This window comes from Triturus cristatus, chromosome 10 (genome assembly GCF_964204655.1).
Source record: "Triturus cristatus chromosome 10, aTriCri1.1, whole genome shotgun sequence".
Classification (NCBI taxonomy): domain Eukaryota; kingdom Metazoa; phylum Chordata; class Amphibia; order Caudata; family Salamandridae; genus Triturus; species Triturus cristatus.
In genome coordinates, this window is record NC_140593.1 from 411,909,926 (window position 1) to 411,933,001 (window position 23,076).

At 41.4% G+C, this 23,076-nt stretch overlaps 1 protein-coding gene across 1 annotated transcript in view; it reads left to right on the plus strand.

The window, feature by feature from the left end:
* The window catches only part of GAD2 (glutamate decarboxylase 2), a 498,210-nt gene that overhangs the window by 201,207 nt on the left and 273,927 nt on the right, over nucleotides 1–23,076 (plus strand). The window contains exon 7 of the mRNA XM_085631697.1: nucleotides 18,492–18,607. Coding sequence (XP_085487823.1) covers nucleotides 18,492–18,607 — 116 coding nt within the window. The remainder of the gene's footprint in view (nucleotides 1–18,491; nucleotides 18,608–23,076) is intronic.

The window sequence follows — 23,076 nt, forward strand, 5'->3', positions numbered from 1 at the left end:
TTGAGGTTCCAAGTCATGAAAGAGGCAGACCCATCTTTGAGCATAAGTGATTGTCTTGTTGACTGAGATAAACATAAAAAAACATGAACAATAATGCAGTGACCTACAGGAAGAACAGCTTAGGCAACATAGGGCGCAGGTTGATACTTCTCAGAGCCACACAGGCTCTATTTACATCCCAACACACAAGTCCTGAAATTTAGTTTTCATTATTTGACAAGATTGTTCTCTTTTTATGATGAATCTGAAATGTCCTGCTTGTCTTTTGAACAAATAGCAATTGAACAATGTGAGTTTAGATATGTACTGTCAATGAAAAGGTTTTGAATCTATGTACAACACGCACAGCAAAATTGCATGGCATTAGTGTATTTAAAACTCTCTGCCATGAAAGAGGTGGGAATGGACTTACCATACCTTAGCCTTCAGTATGGGGCTATCCACGAATGAAAAATACAATAAATCCCTTTACTGGAAATTCTGACATTAAGAAAGTCTTATTTATATTATGCAAGTTGTGGTGTCTAATAATATTGTCCCTCTCGAGTGTCTAAGAAACACGTCCAAACTATTTGAGAAGGAGTGAGATAGATTAAAGGGCCTGATTACAACTTTGGTGTAGTTGTGCTGGCTCTCCACCGGTGCGGCTACGCCAAAGCCGTGCAAAGACCGCACGCCTGATTATGAGTTTTTTCTCATGCAGGCGGATGGTCCTTTTGCTGTTCCCATGGCGGTGCCATAAAAACAGGCACCGCAATGGAAACGGCAAAAATGTTCCGCCATGGACGGTGACGTCCATGCCATGCTGGAACTAGGGGTACAAGCAGACAGGGGGGCACATGTTGTGCCCCCTTGAATTCATCCCCATAGTAGGGGTGCATGGGGGCCCTATAGAGCACCCTTTGTTCCTCCACCGCTGACCTTTTCATGGCATGGAGCCCGCCTTGAAATGGCTGCCAGTGGAGGAACTCATAATATGCTCAGCGGGAATGCGCCGGTCCCATGCAGCATGTTACATTGGGCCTCCACTGTGCCACCACCAGGGAATGATGGTTCCCTGGCACAGGTGGCAGTCCACCACCGGCATGACTTTTAAAGTCATAATACGGCAGATGAAGGACCGCCACTGCTGCGCCACTGCGACGCGGCGGCGGAAAACCGGCGCACACGTAATCAGCCCAAAAGTTGTTCAAGACTCTCACCAATCACATGCAAGCAGGCATGTTTCTTTCAATTCTGAGCATGTAAGACCTTAAGAACATTCTACATATATAATCCCTTGATAACAGATTTGACACAAGACCCTGCTGATTAAATACTGCAAGCCTGGTCAGATGATGTGACTGAGCAGATTGCCTTCAGTAAACATGAAAGGATAATAACCATTTTTTAATTGCTTAAGTGATCTACGACTGGAAGGAATTCAACAGAAAGTGATATTTCACTAATATTGTATGCCCGTGGGTTTGCTCGCATGTGACCTTTAAGATAAGATAACATGATGTGGCTCCTGCTGTGAGCAAACTGGGAGTCCACCTCATGTGTTTGGTGTTCTGGGAATGAGTGGATGATGTCCTCTGCCTTTGGCTTTCAGATGGAGGCTATTGACACCTTTCTTTATGAGTCCATTAAAAAACAGGGTGGGCATACATCACAAAAATGGAACTTTTAGCAGGCATATTGATTTTAAACATGCTCATTACATTGGCATCATAATCATTTTCTCACTGTGATAAAACTAAAACAACATGTCCTTTCTTCACAGTTTACAAACAAGTAGGGGAGAGGATGTGGTGTATGGCCAGAGGTGCTGACTTTTGAATTGGATAACTAGGTTCGATTCTCGTCATCCGCTCAAATTCCTGTGATTCTTGGCAAATCACGTAATCTCCCTGTGCTTTAAAAATGAATGTGAACTTGTGTAATGTAACTGGTGCTCATGTAAAGCGCTCCCAGGCCTACAGGTCAAGTTCACGCTATATAAAACTGCAAAAAAAAGATATGTCAGTTTAATTTGTCTCCTGTGATTTAGTGGTGCTTGCTGCTGGTTGGCCGTTAGGGTTTATTAATTAAATGTCACAAAATAAATCAGGCTGAGCTGCTGGATACTGTAGGAATACTTGAAAAGTGTCTCTTGCTGTGCATCCTGGAAACTGTAAGGATTAAGGTTGCCTGTTCACTCCTAGGAAGATAGAAATGTTTGAATCCCTTCTAAAAGATACTCTGCCATGTTGTGTTATCTTTTCTCATTGATCATGTCAAGGCAGTATTTCTTTAGACCTTCATCTAATCTGTTAAACCATGAATATGTTACATTCCTGTGGACTCTTCCTTAAGCACACTCTCTGTAATGTTTACATCCTTCCTCTGACTGCTCTCATTTATTCTTTTGGGGTTAACTTGCTCTACTACATATATGATTCCCAATTGATTGTTCATATAGATCATTAATCCTCCTTCACACAATCTTATCTACATGAGTATTTAACGTTTATAGCAAACTGGATGACTACAAACTCTCTCAAAATAAATAGCAAGAAAAACAAAGGGGCCGATTACGATGGCGGTCGGAAAAGCTTCGAACGGCTTTCGGTTTGTCCTAATCTGATTCAGAACCCGCGTTTCCGACCGACTCGGAAACATTTCCAACTGACCAATTATGATGTCACGTAACTGTTCAGTCCTTTTGACTTGGTTCCGAACGTCATTCGCAGAAACCGAGTCGGTCGGAGCCAACTCGTATGAGTCTATGGACTGCGTTTCCGAACGAGCGATTACGATATCGATTCGGACAGCCATTTTGAATCAGTTTGTCTGACACGGATTGGCTGTCGGAATCCAACTTTGGGGGCCCGTAGCAGGCCCCCCTTCACCTGGAGGCCTCCGGTTGTGGTCTGTTGGGGTCCCCATCATTCTCCTTCTTTCCAACCATGCACAGTGTGGCAGGCTCCATGGGGTGCCTGCCACAGGGTGCAAGGTTTTCCGTGACCACCCCCTTTTTCATCGGGAGCCTGTGTTGTCGGTCGGAACACATTCTTCCATTGAAGCCAATGGGAGTCCGACTGAACGATGTTCGGAAACATCGTAATTGTTCATTTGGACTACCCAAATCCGATTTGGTTGGAAACCATTCCGGCACCAAGTCAGTCGGAATGCTTTCAACTGACATTGTAATGAGGCCCAAGGTATTTGTTCTTGAAGGTTCATCATCATTTTGGTCCCACGCTTGGTGGCCAACCTCAATTGAAATCAAGCATCATCTTTGATGAAGAGCTACCATTAAAACCACTAACTGTCACAGTAGCCCCCACAAATATCTTACAAAAATTCTTCCACATCTTGATTTTGACTGTCACAAGTCTTCCAGCCAACTTTATCATCATACCTAGTTTACCACAATTCTATTTACATAGTGATCTCTAAGTACATTGTACTACCAATTCAAATGTGCAAAGTGCTGCAGGCATGCTATTAGGCCACATTCGTTATGAATTGGTTATTAACCAATTTGTAAAACTGCACTGGCTTCCAATTCAAAAGAGAATTACTTTTAAATGGCTCACAGTCTGTGACAGAGCCATCCATGGTCACGAACCTTCCTTTTTTACATAAATGCTTTGTGTGATACAAGCATCTTCCTCAGTTTTAATCTACAAGCGCTGCTCTACTTTATGTTACAAAAATTTTAAAAAATGAATGTGGAGCAAGCACATTCTTCAATTGCATGGCAAAAGTTGGAATTCTTTGCCTTTACTTTTGCGCCAACAAGCTAAGTAACCATATTCTTATTAGGAAACACCTTAGGTCGTGGCTATTCACTTCCACCACCTAGGTCTTCTGTATTCGTATCTTGATGCTTCAATTTGACTATCACCTTGATAATTTGTGAGGTAGCACTTTACGCTGCACCTCTATGTTTACTCATTCATGCTCTTTTGTCTTCTCTATTATGGTAATTTTTATGCTTTGCTCTATGGAGCTGAAAATGTCTTAATTGCTAGATGCACCATTCTAAAAACACTTTTATTTGCAAAATCTAATTTAACCAACCATGGCACTGAGGAATTTTAGCTAAGCACAGGCACTGCATAGAAGGCATCTTACATATAATAAATGTTTATTTATTCTCATGCGTCTAAACGAAATAATTTGTGTCTCATACAAGACCTCCAAGTAATAAATTCCCTACAAATCTTGACTTTAAAGTATGATTTTACTAGTTGTATAATATGGTATATGTATAATACAGCACAGTGATGACTTTCAAAGACATAGGGCTTTATGAAAGATTTGGCAGAAGGCCCATCAGCTTGCCCTAGCAGAGGACCACTATCATAGTTAGAATCTGTGTGCACCTGACAATGATCTATACCTTTTGTGCATCCTTTGGTGAGGCAAGTACCCCAAAGGCACTAATAAATGCTGAGTGGGTGCTGTGTTTTTTCACTCATTTGGACACCCCAAAGCAAAAGATTGTTTCAATAAAAGAAATAATAAGTGGCCCTTAGGTGCAAAACGATGTTTCTCTGAACATCAGAGCAATTCTTTGTTTTCCCTTTTTAGGACCGCCACAATTCACATGGCAAAACCCGAGCAGGAACATCCAATATTAGCTGCCCTTCCCTAAATGGTTTAAGTTAAATGTCACTGTGGCTTCGCAGCCCAGTGGTGCATGGGCTGGATCCAGATGGAAGAAAGTATGTGGTTCCCAACCTCCCGAGTGGGTGGGGGAATCACTAGGATTCTCCCCCTTTTTGAAGCTTTAGTTCTATTTCTGAAAATAAACCACCTGCTGAAAAATAGTTTTTAATCTGATTGGGTGAAGATAAAGCAGACATTAAGACTCATTAGAAAATCAATATAGCCCTGCTTAGGAAATAGAGTTGTTAAGGAATCTGGCACTCTCATTGGCATTTGCTGAGCTGTAGGTCTTTTAGTATGCTTGCCTTTCGTGGCGTACTGTCCATTTCCATTTGACACACCAGCAATTGCATTACTGCTAAATAGATCTTCAATCAGTGCTAATGCAGGATGCTAATTTTCAGCAGCCAGGCATCAAGAGACAGATCCGTTTTTAAAGGATCCCAGTACATATAAAGGACGTGCTGTTAGCAGATTTGTTTTCTTTCCTCAAAAATGGACAATGTTTAGAGATCTTGCAATGGTAATATAGTGTTTATCTGTGAATATTTAGGGGCAAATTAGCAAGTGAACAGTTTTCAAATAAAACCTTAGAAATTCACTGAAAAAACCATAGGTTTCAGGGGCGTTATAGTTAGCTGGACATTTCCCTCGTACAAAACCCTAGAAATTCCCCTGATATAGTTAGTTCAGCTAACTATAACTCGCGCCCCCGCAATGCACTGCTGATGACGTCACATATTACATCACTCACTAATTATTTTTTTTTAGAAAAATGTCAAATGAAATAGATTGTGGTGCTCTACGAGGAATTGAACTTTAGGAGAACATTTTTAATAAGTTAATCATACTGGAAAAGGAAGCCTTGTTCGCCATATAGTAGCTGCTGCTCCCAAATGATAGTCTTAATTTTTTGTTTTCTCCAGTAGACAACCAATTTATTCATTAGGTCGAGCATTCAAGACCTCTTGTATATAATTTAGTATATACTTATATACTTTAGTATATATTTATATGTGTATGTACTTTGTGGGCTCTGGAGATCAGCCCTAGGACTTGTCTGCTTCTGCTTAGGGACTTTTTTTCCTGTTCAACTGCCTCTATTGAACTGTCTTGATAGAAAACGACCAGCAGAGGTCAGTAATATGCCAGAATTGCTTTCTGCTGAGGGACTTTTTAAAAAAAAATTCTGGCAACTGCCTCCATTTAACTTTCGTGATAGAAAACGACCAGCAGAGGGCAGTAAAATACCAGAATCACTTAAGCATTCTCTAAATTCCAGTCCATAGAAATTGTCTTCCACGAGCACCTGTAGACAACAATATTTTTTTCAAATCATGTATTTTGATATGACCACCAAAGGCCCTGATTTTATATTAAAAACAGAGCTTTGGACTATACCATTTCCCGCTGAAAGGCAATATTTCCCTCCATGTGTTCCCATACCTGGCGTGTCGCGCAGTTTGGTGCTTACTTTCCCTTCATGTTAAAGAACAGTAGATGTTTCAGCACCCAGGTTAAGGTGCTGCATAGTTAAATACACATAAGGTCCCAAAGACGAGACCGATTGCATTGCAAATGCTTGTTTTTATATTGTTGTTGTTCCTTAAGGGAGATCACGAGTGATGTCTTCAACTGACATTAAAAAACAGTGGATGTAATATTCTAAAAGCAATATTCAAGTTATGAAATGGAAAGAATGTCTGTTTTTAAAACATGGATGTTAATTCCTTAAAAGAAAAAAGTTAAATAAAAGTAGGTAACTTCTTTTGTAGGATCTTTCATTCAGTACCTTGTCTGCCTCAAAACAAGAGCTAAGTGATATGATGAAAAGGTGGTAGCTCAAATTTTGCATAGCAAGTCTGAATTTAGAAAGTGAGATTCTGACCTTTTTTGAATTCTAAAAAAATGTTGGTACATTTCATGGTAATGATAAGATTAAGTGAAAAATAAATGGACCTATAATTTTTTTAATCTTAGGTAACTTCCTCTATGATGTAAAAGTAAGGATGACCATTTGTTCGCAACATCAGAAACTTTCATTTTTGAGTAATCTAAATGTAATTGAGAGTATATTTGAGTTGGAGAACCACAGCCAGTGCTTAATTTAAGCCGGTGGTTGCCGGTCGGGGCCCACTTGCACCTATTATTGGGGACCTTTTATTTCTCACTGGGCATTTCCGGAGCAGGAGAGTCAGAAAAACACTTAAAGGGAAAAGGAGGAAAAAGAGAGAGACAGAAAAAAACTTCACAGAGGGATAACGCAGAGATCTGCAAGAGTGAGATAAATGGGCAGGTGGTGTCTGTTAGTGGATTAAAAAGACATGAGCTAGACTCCAGACTACACAGCCTTGCTAGTTGGCGCTCCGACATCTAATAGCACCATCGCTAGGCTTCTTAGCAGAACTGTGGGCACTGGTGCTCATTCTTTCACAAATTAAGCAATGACCACAACTCTAGCTATTCAATTTTGGAAGAGCAACAAAATCCATCAAATCCATCACAGGAGTATTATTTTTTCAACAAAAGTATTCGCATTCCGTAGCCCAGAAAATGCACTTGATGCTAAGCTGATAAAGAATTTATATACATTTTGAATAATTTTCTAATGTAAATGACTGCTAATTCAGTTTCCTTGCCAATGATTTTGGCATTTTGGCAACATGACTACATGAATAATTGCATGGAGAGATACTACTACTACTACTACTACTACTACTACTACTACTACTAGTACTACAGCTACTAATAATGATGATAATAGATATCTGTTAATTTGAACTCCTAGTTAAAAAGCGAAGAAGAGGCAGCAGAGAGAATTGCAAAAACCTATGGGTAAGGGAAGTCAGTTGTGATCGATACCTATTTATAAACGTGCCTTCTCATGGCCAACATAATATTCTAATCCTAATGTGATCCTAAACCCACATAGAAGCTTTAATAGGGCTGTGTCATAAGTAAATACAGAAGTGAATAGATTGCTTTCGCGTTACGTTATTGATTATTCACAGATGGCTACAATGCGTTTGTCAAAATTAAAATATAAGGCTTTTAAATGTGATGTCTTTGTGCTATGTACCCAGTGCAGGAAATTAAACAAGATGATTCTAAATAGCAAGAGTGGCTAGCAGGCAGCACAAAACCCTTCTGTTTTAGACTTATGTCTTATACCAGCATTCAGTCCAACTGAATAAAATGATATATTTGAACAGGACTGCTTGCTAGTCATATCACCCAAGGAGCATCATAACCAGAGTTAAAACAAGTTATTGATTTGTAAGTATGAATTGGAATGGAATTAGCATTTCCATTTCACAGTTGGCTCATTAGGACATGGTGGACAGAGCCCAGCACGTTCCATTTCCAGTCAAAGCATTTATTAGCTAAGTTGTAGGCTTTAACCATAGGTCATTAGCTTGACTAATTACTTCCCTGCACATGCACACTACATGAGGAGGGAAGAAAGCTGAGCCATAGTCATTCTTCTATAGATAGGGTCCATAAAAGAAACTGCTGCTCTGCCTCACTAGGCAAAAGGAACAAATGATGGACGGAATGCTGAACAATGCAAACATTCACCCCCAGTCACAAATGTCTGGGTTTAATCCATCGTTCTTTTGCTCTGTCTCACTGAAGCATATGGAAACACCAACTCTCCATCAAACAAAGATGTCACCTAATCCCACCCTCCTCTTCTGTTTGGCAGAGGAGGCATGGACCCTGGTGGTGCCAGTGGAAGCACTCACTCAAGGCAGTATCTGACTGTGACTGCTGCTTGTTTGTTCCATCTGCTCCCCAGGGACCATGTGAGTACATCTAGGTTTGTGTTTATGAGGAAGTTGGTGGAATGAGTGGTCGGGCCTGGGAGCATGGTTGACAGTGAGAGAAGGCTCATATTGGCCTAATGGTGCTGAAACTTACCTGGCATGTTTAGCATTCTTGACAACATTTTAGCAATTCTTGGTGTAATGTTTACCATTCCTTGACATATAATGGCCATACTTTCTGACATATAATGGCCATACTTGGTGAAATCGCAGCTATCTCTTGGTGATAGTGGCACATCCTTGATGAATTGTGAGCTTTCTGGGGAGCATTCTGGCAATCCCTAGCATAATGCTGATGTAGGCCCATCCTTGACATACAGTGCTTATTCTGGAAATATTCCAGCTATCCCTGGCATTATACTGGCCAATCTTTAACATATTATGGCCACTACTTGTGACATTCTGACTATCCTTGGCATATTTGTGATCCATTTCTGACATATTGTGAACATATGGCAGAATGATGGCTAACCCTGGCACAATGCCAGGTTCCACTTGACTTATAATGAGCGTTTTTGACATCTGGCAATCTGTGGCATATTAGTTGCCCACCCTTGACATATTGTAACTATTCCTGACAACATTTTGGCAATGCCCTGCATAAGCGTACATATCTTTGATATATTGCTGACTTTGCAACATCATTATGCTTATTTAATTTGAGTTGCTGGCACTGGTAGAATGGTGTCCATCATTTACTTATTTTGGCTATTCTTGATGTAATTCTATTGAGCTCCCCTGCCATAAGAAAGACATCCATGTTATTTGATGATTGTGATAAATGGCCATTAAAAGGAAAAAGCTACCTAAATGTGACATTTGTTATTTTGCATGCCTTGTGAAAATTATAAGCTGATGTTTGAGGACCAAAAGTGTATTTGCTATAAATGAAAATTAGGTGTTTGGGGATACAATACTTTTATAAAAACGACAAGCTTCTGTTTGAGGGAAATGGGTTTATGTATCCAAAATGAAAAACTTGTGTTTCATGGTGGAATGTCTACATTTTTAGAAACTGGCAAGCTGATGTTTCTGATGAAGTTGATTGTATTTGTGAAATAATTTCAAAGCTCAAATTTGTTCAGGAGGCTGATTGCTGTTTTTATTTCCATGATACTAGATAGCAGTTACTGCTACTACTATTATTTCATGACTTATATTGGGATATTGCATCTCATCTAGATTCATAAGGCTTTCTATGATATTATTGCAATTGCAGTCATAGGGTATAGCATGTGAGCTTGATGTAATCTGTCCGCTGTCTATTCCTGTAAGCTCAATGCAGTTCAGCAGCAGCATTGTTGTATGACCATGATGCATTTGCCTAGCCTGGGCTTGTGAGATTCCTTTTATACTTTTGTTGTTTTTGAAATTCTTGTTTTGCTGCTAATGCTGCTAGCCATACTACAAATGTAAACCAAGATGGAATGGTGCACCCAGACATATACCAGTACACAAATCTTCAGTTTTGGTTAAAAATATTCTTCCTTTATTCTATTCCAATTTGGTACACAAAATTCAGCAAGCAAACATCCAACCAACGTGTTTAGTTCCAAACCAATTGAACTTAATCGGGGATGTGCATCACGTTCAAAAAACATGTATAAGAAACTGATACACAAACAATACACACTAAACTAACATATCCAATATAGTCAACATATTGCATATTACAAACCTATTTTATACAATAACAAAACACTGATGTGACATTCACAATACACAAACCCATAATTGACAACTGTTATTGAATAAAGAAGATTTGTAATGTATACTATATTGTATATGTTAGTATATTGTATATTGTTTGTGTATCAGTTTCTTATGCATCTTTTTTGTAAATCACAGCCCCGATGAAGTTCAGTTGTTTTTTAACAAAACGCGTTAGCTAGATGTTTGGTTGCTAGATTTTATATACCAAATTGGTATTGAATAAAGGAAGAATATTTTTAAATAAAACTGAAGATTTGTGGACTGTTATATCTCTGGGTGCACCATCCCATCTTGTTTTGAATTCCATTCTGCTTGGCAGCAGTGTCATATAATGGCTGGTACTGGATATGAAGTGCACCAAACTCTAATTGATTGGAACCGTGTGTGGGGTGTGGTTTAAAGGTCGGTCATTGATGTTTGGTTCTTCGACATACTACAAATGCACTTTATGAATGGGCTCTATGGTGTCAGTATTCTTCAAGCTGATGCAAAGTAGAGTCTATCATTCTCAAAATGACTCCTGATTGCATACATGGAAAGCATGCACAAATATAACCTCATTTAGAGATGGGTTGTAACAGGACATACATTGTAAAACAGCACAAAGTCCTGCGCCTCAACCTATCAGTTTCTGACTCTTCATTTAAAGTTGGGAGAACTACTAGGTTTCCAAGAGTGGTGTTTCGTCTGGCTCTGCCATCAGAAATTCTTAGCCAGTGATCCATCTGCCACAGTGCCTTAGGCTCACTACTGTGTCAGTGTTGGAAAGCTGACTCTATATAGGGCCGGCCTTCTGACGGGGATTTTTCCTGCCCATTACCATCATGTAAAGCATAATGGTTATGGACAGGCAAAGACCCAACATGTCAGTGATTATTTATTTTCTTTCAGGGAAGTAATAACTAGAATTGCTGGAAAGGGATTCAGGAGTAAGTAGACCGGCAAAGAGATGACGGTTAGAAAGGGCAGTTTGAACATAGACAGGATTGTGAGAAGGAGGCACAAGCCCACAAAATAAGAGTGTAGGATAAGGAGCCGTCATTAGAGTAGCACAGATATATGAGGATAGTGATGTTGACTAATGGAAGGGTGTTCTGTGTTGAATTAGAAGGCCAAGTTCAGGAGCTGATGGAGTTCAAGAATTTTCCTGGCAAACGGGTGTACAAGTACATAGGAGCAACCCTGGCGTTAAGACATTTCCTGTAATGGCTTCATTTTCTGCTCTCAAGGATTTACACTGGTAATGACATGCAGCAGGTACAGAGGATTTCTGGGGAAATTGCAGCTGCAGTCTACAGGAAAGTGTGACACGCTGATCGGATCAGTGTCATAGCAATTTTGCCATGGGCAGTAATGCGAGCAAGCAAATGTGCCCCTAATCCCCTGGTTGGCTAGTAAAAAACAGGTACAATTGAGGTGCAGTGAGCACATGGAAATCTTGGGTCCTGGTGCCACTGCACCTGCTGTGATATTGATAGCTATGCCTTTGGGTGAGAAAGAGATTCAAGGAAACAGTTTAGAAAGTCAGGTTTCTGAAAAAAACAGTTCAGAGGATCAAGCCCACTTGGACGCGATGTGGGCACAATGGTGTAAAGAACGTTTTACGGGCACAGCTCAGAGGATCAGAGAATTTTGTGAATCTGAATTGCAGATACATAATATAGAGGAGCAGAATTTAGGTGGGCGTGAACCGAAGTGCTAATGTATAGGCTTACCCAGATGTGAAGCAAGCATACTAGTGTGAAAATATACCATAACATTTGTATAGCAAACGTCCACCCAGAAGGGCATCTTGGCACTGAATAACAGATGTTTATGGACCTCAGAAGGATGAAAAGGTGAGTGGACCCACTGAGATTTGAACCTGTGACCATGAGGTCAAACAAAGGCACCTACAGTGGATGCATTAGTCCACTAAGCCACCACATCCAGCATCAGAGGAGTGCACTTTAGACAAGCAAACATACAGAGTGGGATAAAGTAGAAGATTCAGGATCAGTACAATTCAATCCAGTTCTACTCAATTCTTTTCAGAGGAGATCAATTACAAAGTTCTGAGGAACACAGAGAGATTACAGGGCAACACCCAAATAGCTACAATGTGAGCACATGGGTAGGGGCACAGACCAACGAGAATGTTTAAAGAAACACAAGTTCAATGAAGCACATTCCAGAGAAAGAGCGAGTAATGTGATCATGTAAGGCACATGTGATATGAGAATACTGGAGGAGCAGCAGAATTCAGAGGAGCAGAGCTCAGATGGCTACCATTGGTGAACCGGGTTCAGAAGCTGAAAATCAGAGGAGCTCGGTGTAGTAACAGACCCTATAAAGGGGTATAAGTGAGGAGTTCACTTCAAAGGAGCACTGATACATGCAGTTAGAGTGAAAGGCCTATCCTGATGTGACATGCAGACACTAATGTGGAAAGGTGTAGGCTGGGGATATTGAATCCGAAATATCGACAGGTCCCAATATCAAGACCACAATATCGAGGGACAAAACATTAAAAAGGTAAGTTTGTATATATTTTCTATGCTGAACTCCACATATTTGTAGCTTGGTGATATGTCATCAAGGTACGTAGATGTGGAGAAAAGAATAGTAAATCCTTACCTTTCTCTGTGCACTTACCTGTTCGATATTTTGTTCCTCGATATTGTGGTCGCGATGTTGTGACCAGTAGATATTTTGGACTGGGCATTCCCTACTACAATCATGGGTAAAGAATTGCAATTTAGGTAATTTCTATTAAAGTCAGAGATATACAACTAAGAGGCCACAATTCTGAGAAGAGCATCTCAGAACTATAAGTGAAGTACATTTGGATTTAAATATAATGATTAATACTTATCAATAGCCATCTATTGTGTTGCGCATTGACTCAATAAGTATCTGAAGGAAAACATAAATCTATCCTAGGGTAGTTAAAGAGATTTTGAAGTTAAATTATGATAAACGCGGACACAGTGATATTTATTAAATACTTCAATTACAACACTTTTAAATCTTGGTTGTAAAACACACAACCAAGAAACAACATGATGTGCAAATCCACCACGGGAATCCTTAAAATCATGAGCCTTGAAGGCCAGTCTTTTGCTGCTCTAAATGAGGCCTCTAAATTCAAATGGTTTGCTTCTGCCTTTCACAGAGGAGGGCTGTAAGAACACAGGTATTGCACTCGGTTGAAAATATTGCAAAGTGATTGTTTTAGGCCCCGACTTCCCAGAAACTAGAGTTGTGCATTTACCCTATTCAGCCTGTAGCTGCATTGTACCTCCTTGTTTTCTGATTCAAGCTGTTGATGCCTTCAGGTTGGCACCAGCTAGAAAATTTTAAGGAGGCTTTGTCCTTACCTGGTCTAAGTTGTGATGACGCAGTTATAGGTGGCTTATGTTTGTATCTTGGGGTAGCCTGAAGTAGGTCTCGAGAAGTAATCTTCACGTTTGAAGAGTAACTATTGGGAATCCGGCTACGGAACCCCTGCAGGGTGCATGATTCTCTCATGCCCCCTTTTAGTTTCCAAACAAAGCACTATGGGCAATAGACTTTATTATTATAGTCTGGCTACCAGCCTACATAACCTGGCCATCATGTTTAGTCTGGGGTGATTGTAAGTAGCAGATTATCGAATCCTTGGGTAAAGGCTTTTCAATTCCCTTTCCAGCCATTGTGATTGTACTCCTTCTCGTATTTGGACCACCATGTGGATTTTTACAAGCACCAACGGCTGTAGCATGGATCCTGATAATATTAGTATTGTCAAGGGCACAGCTCACTTGCTGTGCTTTGACTGCAACATCACTGGTGGTTTCATTGCTGATGCTTAGCTTGTGCTTAGGGCATTGGCAAACAACTCAATATGCGTGTTAGACTTGGCTTTTTCTGCGGGCTTACCCCCAGATATTTTACTTTTTGACCTCCTGTTTTTGAACCTGCTTTTGTTCATTTTAGGAGTCTGGGCACTTTACCAATGCTAATCAGTGCTAAAGTGCATATGCTCTCCAGGTAAATTATGTTATAGATTGGAGATTCCATGATTGGCATATTTGATTTACTGGTAAGTCCCTAGTACAGTGCACTATGTGTGCCCAGGGCCTGTAAATCAAATGCTGCTAGTGGGCCTGCAGCAATGATTGTGCCACCCAAATGAGCAGCCTGTAATTGTAACTCAGACCTGCCACTGCAATGTCTGTGCACAGTGTGGTACTGCCATGTCGACCTGACAAGTGCACCCACTTGCAAGGCCCTAATCTTACCTTTTCTTACATGTAAGTCACCCCTAAGGTAGGCCCAAGGTAGCCCCATGGGCAGGGTGCAGTGTATGTGAAAGGTAGGACATGTACTGAGGTGTGTGACTTGTCCTGATTTTAAAATACAGTGTATTTCATTTTTCACTATTGAAGGGCTATCTGTCCCATAGGATGGAATGGGGGTTAATTTATAACATCTTATAAATATAACTTCCCATTGAGACAAGATAGAAAGATGGAGTTTTGTATGCCTAAACTCAGAATATAAAAAGGCATCTTTTAGTAAAGATGATTTTTATATTGTGTGTTTGAAAATACCACTTTTAGAAAGTGGGTATTTTCTTGCGTAGCCATCCTGTGTGCCTCTGCTGGTTTGAGGATTGACTGACTTTTGAATTACAGGGGCTGGGGTTGCGCATTCTCTCAGACAGCCACCGGCGAGGGTTGATGTGTGTCCTATCTTTCCTGGATGACTCAGGGCTGGGCTGAATAGACCTGGGCTGCATTCAGAGTAAGGGGAGGAAATTTATTTTACACCTGAATGGGCCTGGTTTGCCTTGGACAATGCTGTCTCCACCTTGTGCCGGGCAGCTGCACCAGAGAGGACAGAACTGGTTTTGGCGGGGCAAAGAGCTTCTCCGCCACCAGAGAACAAAGGAATTTGTGTTATAAAAAAGTGGGGCCTAGACCCCTAATCTTTAGATTACTATTGAACTAAGGAGCATGCCAGGAAGAAGGGCTAGAAAAGCTGTCAGGAGGAACTGCCACTTTGCTGCGTGCTATGCTGAGTTGGTCTGCTGCTTGCTGCTTCTGTCTTGAGCAGGGAAAGGACTGGATTAAAATTTCATCAACCTGCTATTAGAGTTTTCTCCAAGGGCTTGAAGTAGAGCTTGCCTCCTGTTGGAAGTCTCAGGGAAATAAAAGACTTCAGAGAACTCTCTGGAATCAAGTAACCTGCCAAGACGAAGAGCTGGAAGAGCTGCCAGGAGGAGTACTTCCCCTTTGCTGTGTTGTTGCTTTTTTGGGTTGGCCTGCAGTTGCTGCTTCTGCCTTGGGCAATGAAAGGACGGTACTGAACTTTCGTTACTTGTGCTGAGTATCTCCAAGGGCTAGAAGTAGAGCTTGCCTCCTGTTCTGAAGTCTCATGGACTGCAAAGACTTCACCAACCTCTGGGTACCGCTTCTGAAACTGCTGTTTCAGTTGCCACAGAGAAGGGAAAAGCAACCGACTGCGTCACTGGCTCTGTGTCCTGAAGGCACGGCAGAGGGCACTGCCGCATCTCGCACCGCCACCCTGGTCACCAACGACTGCCGCTGCCGCCACACTGTGACCAGTAGGCACCACACTCCACACCGCCTCACTTCACTCTGCCGTCCTGGTCTCACCGGTGCTGCAAGCTGACCGTGACTTCTGTGACCGCATTGTGGCTTGGGGGCACCGCTCGTAAGTCACACGACGCACCGTCCCGTCCCACACCACAGTCCGGACCTACCAACGCCAGCTTCCCGCAACCAGCTCTGTTGCCCCCACCGTGATGTGTCAGCACCACAATGAGCATCGCCTGCACTCCGCACTGCAGCCCTGGTCTCACTGACGCTGCTGGATGACAGTCACCGAGCCTGCCTGCACCACTACTTGAGGGCACTGCACGCCGCACCGATCAGCTGCACACCACAAACGTGACGGTTGCCACGACTGACCCGCACCAACGTGTCAGCCGCAACACAAAAGGTACTGTTTACGAGTCTGTTAACATTCCTGACCGGCGTGGTCAGACGGAACTGTTGGATTCTGTTGTTTACAGCACCGCAGTAGCACCGGACGGAGCTACCGACTTCAAGGAACTGTGTTTTTCAAGTATTCTTGCAAAGTGCCTATTTCTTAAGTGCTGTATGTTGGATGTTTTGTCATTTTGGTCTTGTTTTGGATATATAAAAATATTGGATATTTTTATAAACAGGTGTGTAGTCCTTTTGTAGTATTTTCAGTGTATTAGTGTAGGTTGTGTGCAAATGCTTTATACACTGCCTCTGAGATAAGCCTGTCTGCTCGTGCCAAGCTACCAAGGGGGTAAGCAGGGGTTATTTTAGAAGTGTATCCCCCTTACGCTGACTAGGAAGAAGGGTCCCTATTTGGACAAAGTTGCAAACCATTGCCAACTAGAGACCCCCATTTCTAGCAATGCCATTCTACTTCAAGACTCATAAATTGTTTTGGCCCAGAGTTACACACATTTTGCATTGGGTTATATTACTTTTCTAATGCAAACCTGACGCAAAGAGTTCAGGTGGGATTTACAAATAGCAGCTTGTGTTGGATCGTAACGCAAAGTAATTCATAGTGTCGCAATTCGCTTAGTTGTTTTACTCTGCATCAAGAGGGCGTTTTATGGGTGCTACATGGGTGCTCCATGTGCGTTCCCATGCAACCATCCATGGGCTTTGACACAAATCCCTACCTACCAATAATTGTAGACAGGGATTTGGGTCAAAACTCTGCACCTCCTCGAGGGAAGTGTAACAAGGAGAAATGTTTTCATTTCTGTTCCTTTTTCCCACTTTGCATGTGTGCTGCATTATACAGCATTCATACAAAGTGAGAAAGCTTTAAAAGCATCGTTTTGGTACAGGAAGGGTCCCAGTTCTTAATTTGAGTCAGTGGTTTCCGATGCCCAGCGGCATTTAATCATCAACACCGGCACTTGAGTCATTTTTGGTAGGCACATGGAGATTAAGTGATTCGCCCAGAATCACAGGATGTTGAGCTAACGCCGAGACTTGTACCTGGTTCACTAGCCCCGAAGTCGGCAGCTCTGGCCATTAGCCACATCCTCTCCCCACTTGTATGGTTTTATGGTTCTGTTTTAGGTGGCACTAACAGGAGAAATGAGCTGGTGGAAGCTGCCTCCTGACAAGAGCCCCAGCACTTATTTTTTTTTACAAATTAACTAGGGGTGGGCGGAATTTGCATAATCGCGTCACGCAAATCTCCGCGAAACGGTAAATAATCTCCGCGAACACGCAGAAATTCCGCGAACACGCGGAATTACTTGTTCGCGATGCTTTTTTCCTGTGCACAATCGCTGTTTGCATGCTCGGGGAGAAATATCTCGCAAACACGCATTTAGAGAACGCGAACAAGCAAAAATTTTGCGAAGTCGCGGAAAGCAGAATTTTGGGCAATTTCGCGTTCTCCGCGGAACGCGAAATTACCCAAATTCCGCAAATTCCGCGAACGGAACGGAATTTACCGCCCAGGCCTAAAATTAACCCATGAATGGACTCTTTCCTAAAGTGCGCCAGTGCCAGTAGATTTGGTGCTGGTCTGCTGTGTCTTTACTTTGCTTTCTGCACTGTGTTGCGTGATTTCTGCGTAAATCTAGGCTACTTTAAATTTAGCAAATCCATGAGGCAGGATTATTATGAGATGAAAAATGTACGAATTGGTCTTCCTCCTTGCGTATTTTAATTTAAAGCTGTATTAGGCGTCACCAGGTTTCTCTGAGGCTAAATATTTGTATTATATTTATTGCGTCACTGCAAATAGTGAACTGTTATATACGTGTTCTTTTTAAAATTAACAAAGGGGACTATAATGTCGTTAAATGGAATGTTATGTTAAATTTGGAAAAGTTTGGAATGTGGTTTTGTTCTGTTCATACAATGATAAATTGTTATTCTCATAAGTAAATCTCTAATAAGCGTCACTTAGGACTTAAATTACCAGTGCCACAAAAATATTATGATTTTTTTCTAGATTGTTACAAAAAGCAAACTGTTCAATGGAAATCGCGTTCATCTAAATCGGCTATGCACTGATTAAGAGCCTTCACATTTTGTCAAAAACTATGCACTATAAGAGTAAATCCTAAATTTTGCAAAAAGAGAAAGAGATAGAACTAAAGACAGATTCTGGAAAGTATTGCTCTTTAAAGACGCCTTATGGGGATAAAGTCCCAGAAAGACTGAATCGTAATGTCATGCGTTACTACTGTTTGTAAATGCTGAAATGCTTTTGACTTGAAAAGTAACAATGTGTTACTGTGGACTCCAGGTGGCGCCATTTCTAACCTATATGCTATGTTGATTGCACGTTTCAAGATGTTCCCAGAAGTGAAAGAGAAAGGGATGGCATCTCTTCCGCGACTGATTGCCCTCACATCAGAACATGTACGTGTGTCTTTTTCTATTCACTTTTATTCTCGTGTTTTTTTTATTGACTAAAAATGTTTGCAGTCCAAACTGTGAAAGCGAATCTTGTTTAATTGCGCGTTATTCTAAACTTGATTGAAAGAAATGTTTTTTTCTCCAAGCATTTTATGCACGAAACGTTTTTGCTGTTTTTCACAATTAAAATATTTGTTGTAGATAAATCGATTTGCTATTTGGCACGCGTTTCTATAAGAACTTGATGACGTAAAAAAAGGAAATTCTCATCTAGGGAAATATTGTAGCTATTTCTAAAAACAGTATTTCTCCCATGACACATGTTTCAGGCTTTCTATGAAATTAAATCACTCCTTTAGCACTGTGAAAAATGCCAAGCATGCAGGTCGTTGTTTAAACTCGATGGATACAAACGCTTTTAGGCTCGGTAATTTCATGTTAAATCAGGGATCGCTATGAACTGAGAAATATAAACGTAAGGGCTGCAGTAAACTAATCTAGAACAAGGAACGCGCCCAGCAATGGAGGTCAGTAATTAAATGCAAATAAGGAAAGCTAGTACGTCGTCAGATGATGGCCTCCTTATGGGCGTAGAGTCATGGGTGCAGCTATAAATAGTGCAGTAGGTGCTGTAGCACCAGGGCTCGGTGAGAGAGAGGCCCCCTCCCTGGTCCCAAAATATAGTTGTTTTGCACTAACCAAACCAGGACATTCGGGTCCCATTTTCCCTGCTTGCCTTATGGCCCATGACTTGGGTCGGACTGGGGCAGAAAATAGTCCCGGGCACCAAAATAAAAGTAGCCCCATTAGTGAATAAAAATCTAAACAAGTGGCCCATGTTTGCAAATTGGGCTGGTTTAGGACTTGTAAAGACGCTGTATAACTGTTCTGCAAGGTGTGGGAGACTACATGCATTTCTGCTGGCTGCATGCAAGGTTTATGGTAATATCAGGGAAATTAACAGTTAAAACGGCCCCTCAGACCATAAAAGAGACCCACAAAGTAGAATACCTGGCCCACTCACTAGCCTGCCAGACCAGCCCATCTCACACTCCGGATTGCCATAGAGGCCAGTCCCACCCCGCCGATGGCTCCCTTGCTACGCGCCGGGCACAGTGTGGTTTCCCATATATCGTGAGCTGTTGCGGGTCTATCTCATGGAAGCTTCTTTTGCAAAAAACATGTTGAAGCTATAATTCTGCCTTCCTATACGTATTTATGATACTGTAACGAGATGAGGCCCCCACAAGAAAACCTTTTGAGCAAAAAATGAAGGTAACAAATGTTCTAACCAAGGTCATTTGGTGAATAAAAAGTGTGGCCAAATTCTTCGGGAATTGTAATCGATGCAAAGAGGATACGAAAGGGAAAAAAGCATATAGCATCACATGCAAATGCATTTTTTTAGCTTCAATCAAAAAAATGGCAAGTCACATATGTTTACTTTTTTAAACAGCAAACGGCATTGAAAATTTGAAATGCACAAATGGTCGTGATACTTTTCTAAGGGGGATGAGTCGCACAATAGCCCGCAAGTTGTTAAGTAAACCAGGGCTAGTTCTGCAAGGTTTAACGTTACCGTCCACAGGTGTGTGAACTTAGTTAAGAGCACCAAAGCTAGAGCATGAAAGTCCAGGTTGTAACCCCACTCAATCCTTCTTAACATACTTGCCTGTGTGATGTCAATGCTTCGTGGGTTACTGACATTCCCGTAAAAGGGTCAGGGATACAGTGGTAATTCACACCCAATTTCATCCTTTAGACTAGCACACACAAGTAAAGCACTAAGTACTTCAACGTCTCGTCCTGTTGCTTAGTACATAACTAATAACCACAGCACTAATGCATCTCACTAGCAACGAGAATAATATGAAATTTACCTCCATGACTGGAATGTCCCTAGCAGTCTAACACCCTAAAGACTACTTCTAGGTGCTACACTATGAGAGCATGGAGTAGCAATCTTGCCTCTAAATTTCTTGGTATTCAACATATTTGAGCACTAGTCGGGTCCTGAAGAAAGCCTAGACACTTGGTTAAGATCGTCCAGGCTGAAACATGTCAACTGTTTTTGTTATATAAGCAGTTTTAAATCAATACTGCTAATTGCACTGCTTTTTAATCCTACCAGTGCGAGCAAACGAATGAAGAGTTTTTTGCCCTCACTCCTTAGTTTTAATCTCACCACTGCAAACGTACTTATTTACTTCTGTTGCGCTGCACTTTCACCACACCTGAGATTCACATATGGGATTTTAGCATCCTTAACAGGTTTCTATCACTAAAAAACATCCCAGAGCTCCTACCTCACAGTGAGGGAGTTGTAGCCCTCAGTGGGACTAGGTTCCCACTGGAAGGAGAAACCCATATGATGAAGCATGCCACCTATGGTGGGTGAGGGTTTTCGTCCTGAAAAGGATTTTCCCCTCTTCTTTGGGGGGATTTGTGAGACTCTAATCCTTCAATTCTCTAATTCATTATTGCATGCTAGTGTAGACCACAGGAGTGTTTGTGTTATAATTGTATTGTATTAGGGTATACTCTCCTCGCAGGTCTATTAAATGTCTCCCTTGGACCCTCCCCCCCCATCCCCTTTTTGTGCTAGTATTGCAGCTTTGTGGCCTGTCATCATAAGCCAGAAGAAGCAGGTAAAGAAATAACTGTAGGGGAAGAATGGGAAGGCATGTAGGGTCATCAACATAACCAGAAAGTCAATTATATATTAGAATGGCATGCTATAATGTTATCACATCAGATTATGTTCAGTTATTGGAATGTGGCAGCATTACTGAGTGTTGATGCATGTATGGGCACATACTGAGAACTAGTGAGAGATGGTACAAAATCTGAAAATGGACTATCATTGTGTGGTAGTGCAAATGTGGCCACGTTTTCTGCAAGTCTTGCCTGACACTTAAGATTACTGAGTGGAAATCTAAAAAAAATTCATGATGAATGAGTGATGGTGCAAATCTGAACACGCAAAGTCTGAAAATTCACTAAGGAATTCATAAATGCATGTATGCATCCAGGGGTTTGTCATATTCCCCGAACCACACACACAAGCTCACCAGCCATTGAAGTCATTTTCTCTTATAAAATAGACTGACATATTGGTTTTGCAAATGCTTGCATTACCTTGTACGGATTAAATATCATGATCCTGAATGTCTTCCTCATTGTCATATTTCAGCATAACCTTTCATCTCTCTGCTCTATCCTGCCATTGTTTTCCTCAATTTCTACTCTCCAGCTTTCCCTTGACCCCTTCTTAAAATACCCTCTCACTCCTCACTCATTTTCTCAATATTTTTTCTCCCTGCTATTTGCACTTGCTTTCTATTCACCATTGGTATAATTATCGCATGCCTTTTTATCTTTTATTATGCTCCATCCTCTGTTTCCTAACTCCATTATACTTGTCTGTTTCACTGTCTTCTTGTCCTCTCGCATATTGCTTATCTAATAGTACCCCTTGTCTATCAACTTTTCATCCTTCTTTTCATGCGCTACTTATCATGTTTTGTGATTTTTCTCCACTTTGCGTTTCCTACCCTGTTAATATGTGTTTGGAAAGGAAAGGTCCTCTGCATGGTTAAATATGTTTACCCTGGCCTGGAGTACCCAACAGTGCTGTTGCCTGGATCCCTAATGCAGATTTTTTGCCTAGGCGAACATGGATCATGAGTGTGCACCATGACATGTGCCTGTCTCACAGATTGACGTCTTAGTGGACCAGGAGGGGCGCCCAAAGCGCTACCCTCATAGTAGTGGAAGGCTAACGACTTCATCGGGAGATAAGCAGCACAAGCACGGTGGTGGTAGCATACCGTGTAGTGATCAGTAGTAGTGAACAGGTCCTTTTCAGTATCATGTGTCACTGGAGTGAGGTCTACAGGCTCTCTGACCTTTAAAAAAGTTCTGCTGTTGTATGCTTAACTCACCCTTGGCCTACATCAGGTAGATGTGGAATGCTGCACAGCATAAGATTAGTGACTTTGTGATGGATGGATGTATTCCTGGAAATGGTACAGAGATGTAGCAGTACTGTGTAGTACATGAGAGATTAGTGCATGTGCTAAGTGTATCTATGCCTGCAAGGAATACATAATATGAAAGATGTAGTGTTGTGTGCGCAATGAAAGCATGTGTTGTGTGTCTGTATGCTTGTGTATAGCAGAATGCATGAATAGTGAAGCGTTGTGCAGCGCACACATGGTGAGTGTGTGTGCTGACAGTGTATGTGTTATAATACATCCTGGTTCAGTGCATGCAGTCCGAATGAGTGTATTGAATGTATGTGTGCTTGTAATGGTACAATGCATGGACCAAACAATGCTGGACATTAAGGGTGCTGTGAATGTGCACTGACTAAGTGTGCCTGCATTAGTACATTATGTAGAGAACCCTGGGTTCCATTTTGGGAAGCCCAGACCTGCTGGTGATTTGATTTGATTTGATTCAATTTGATT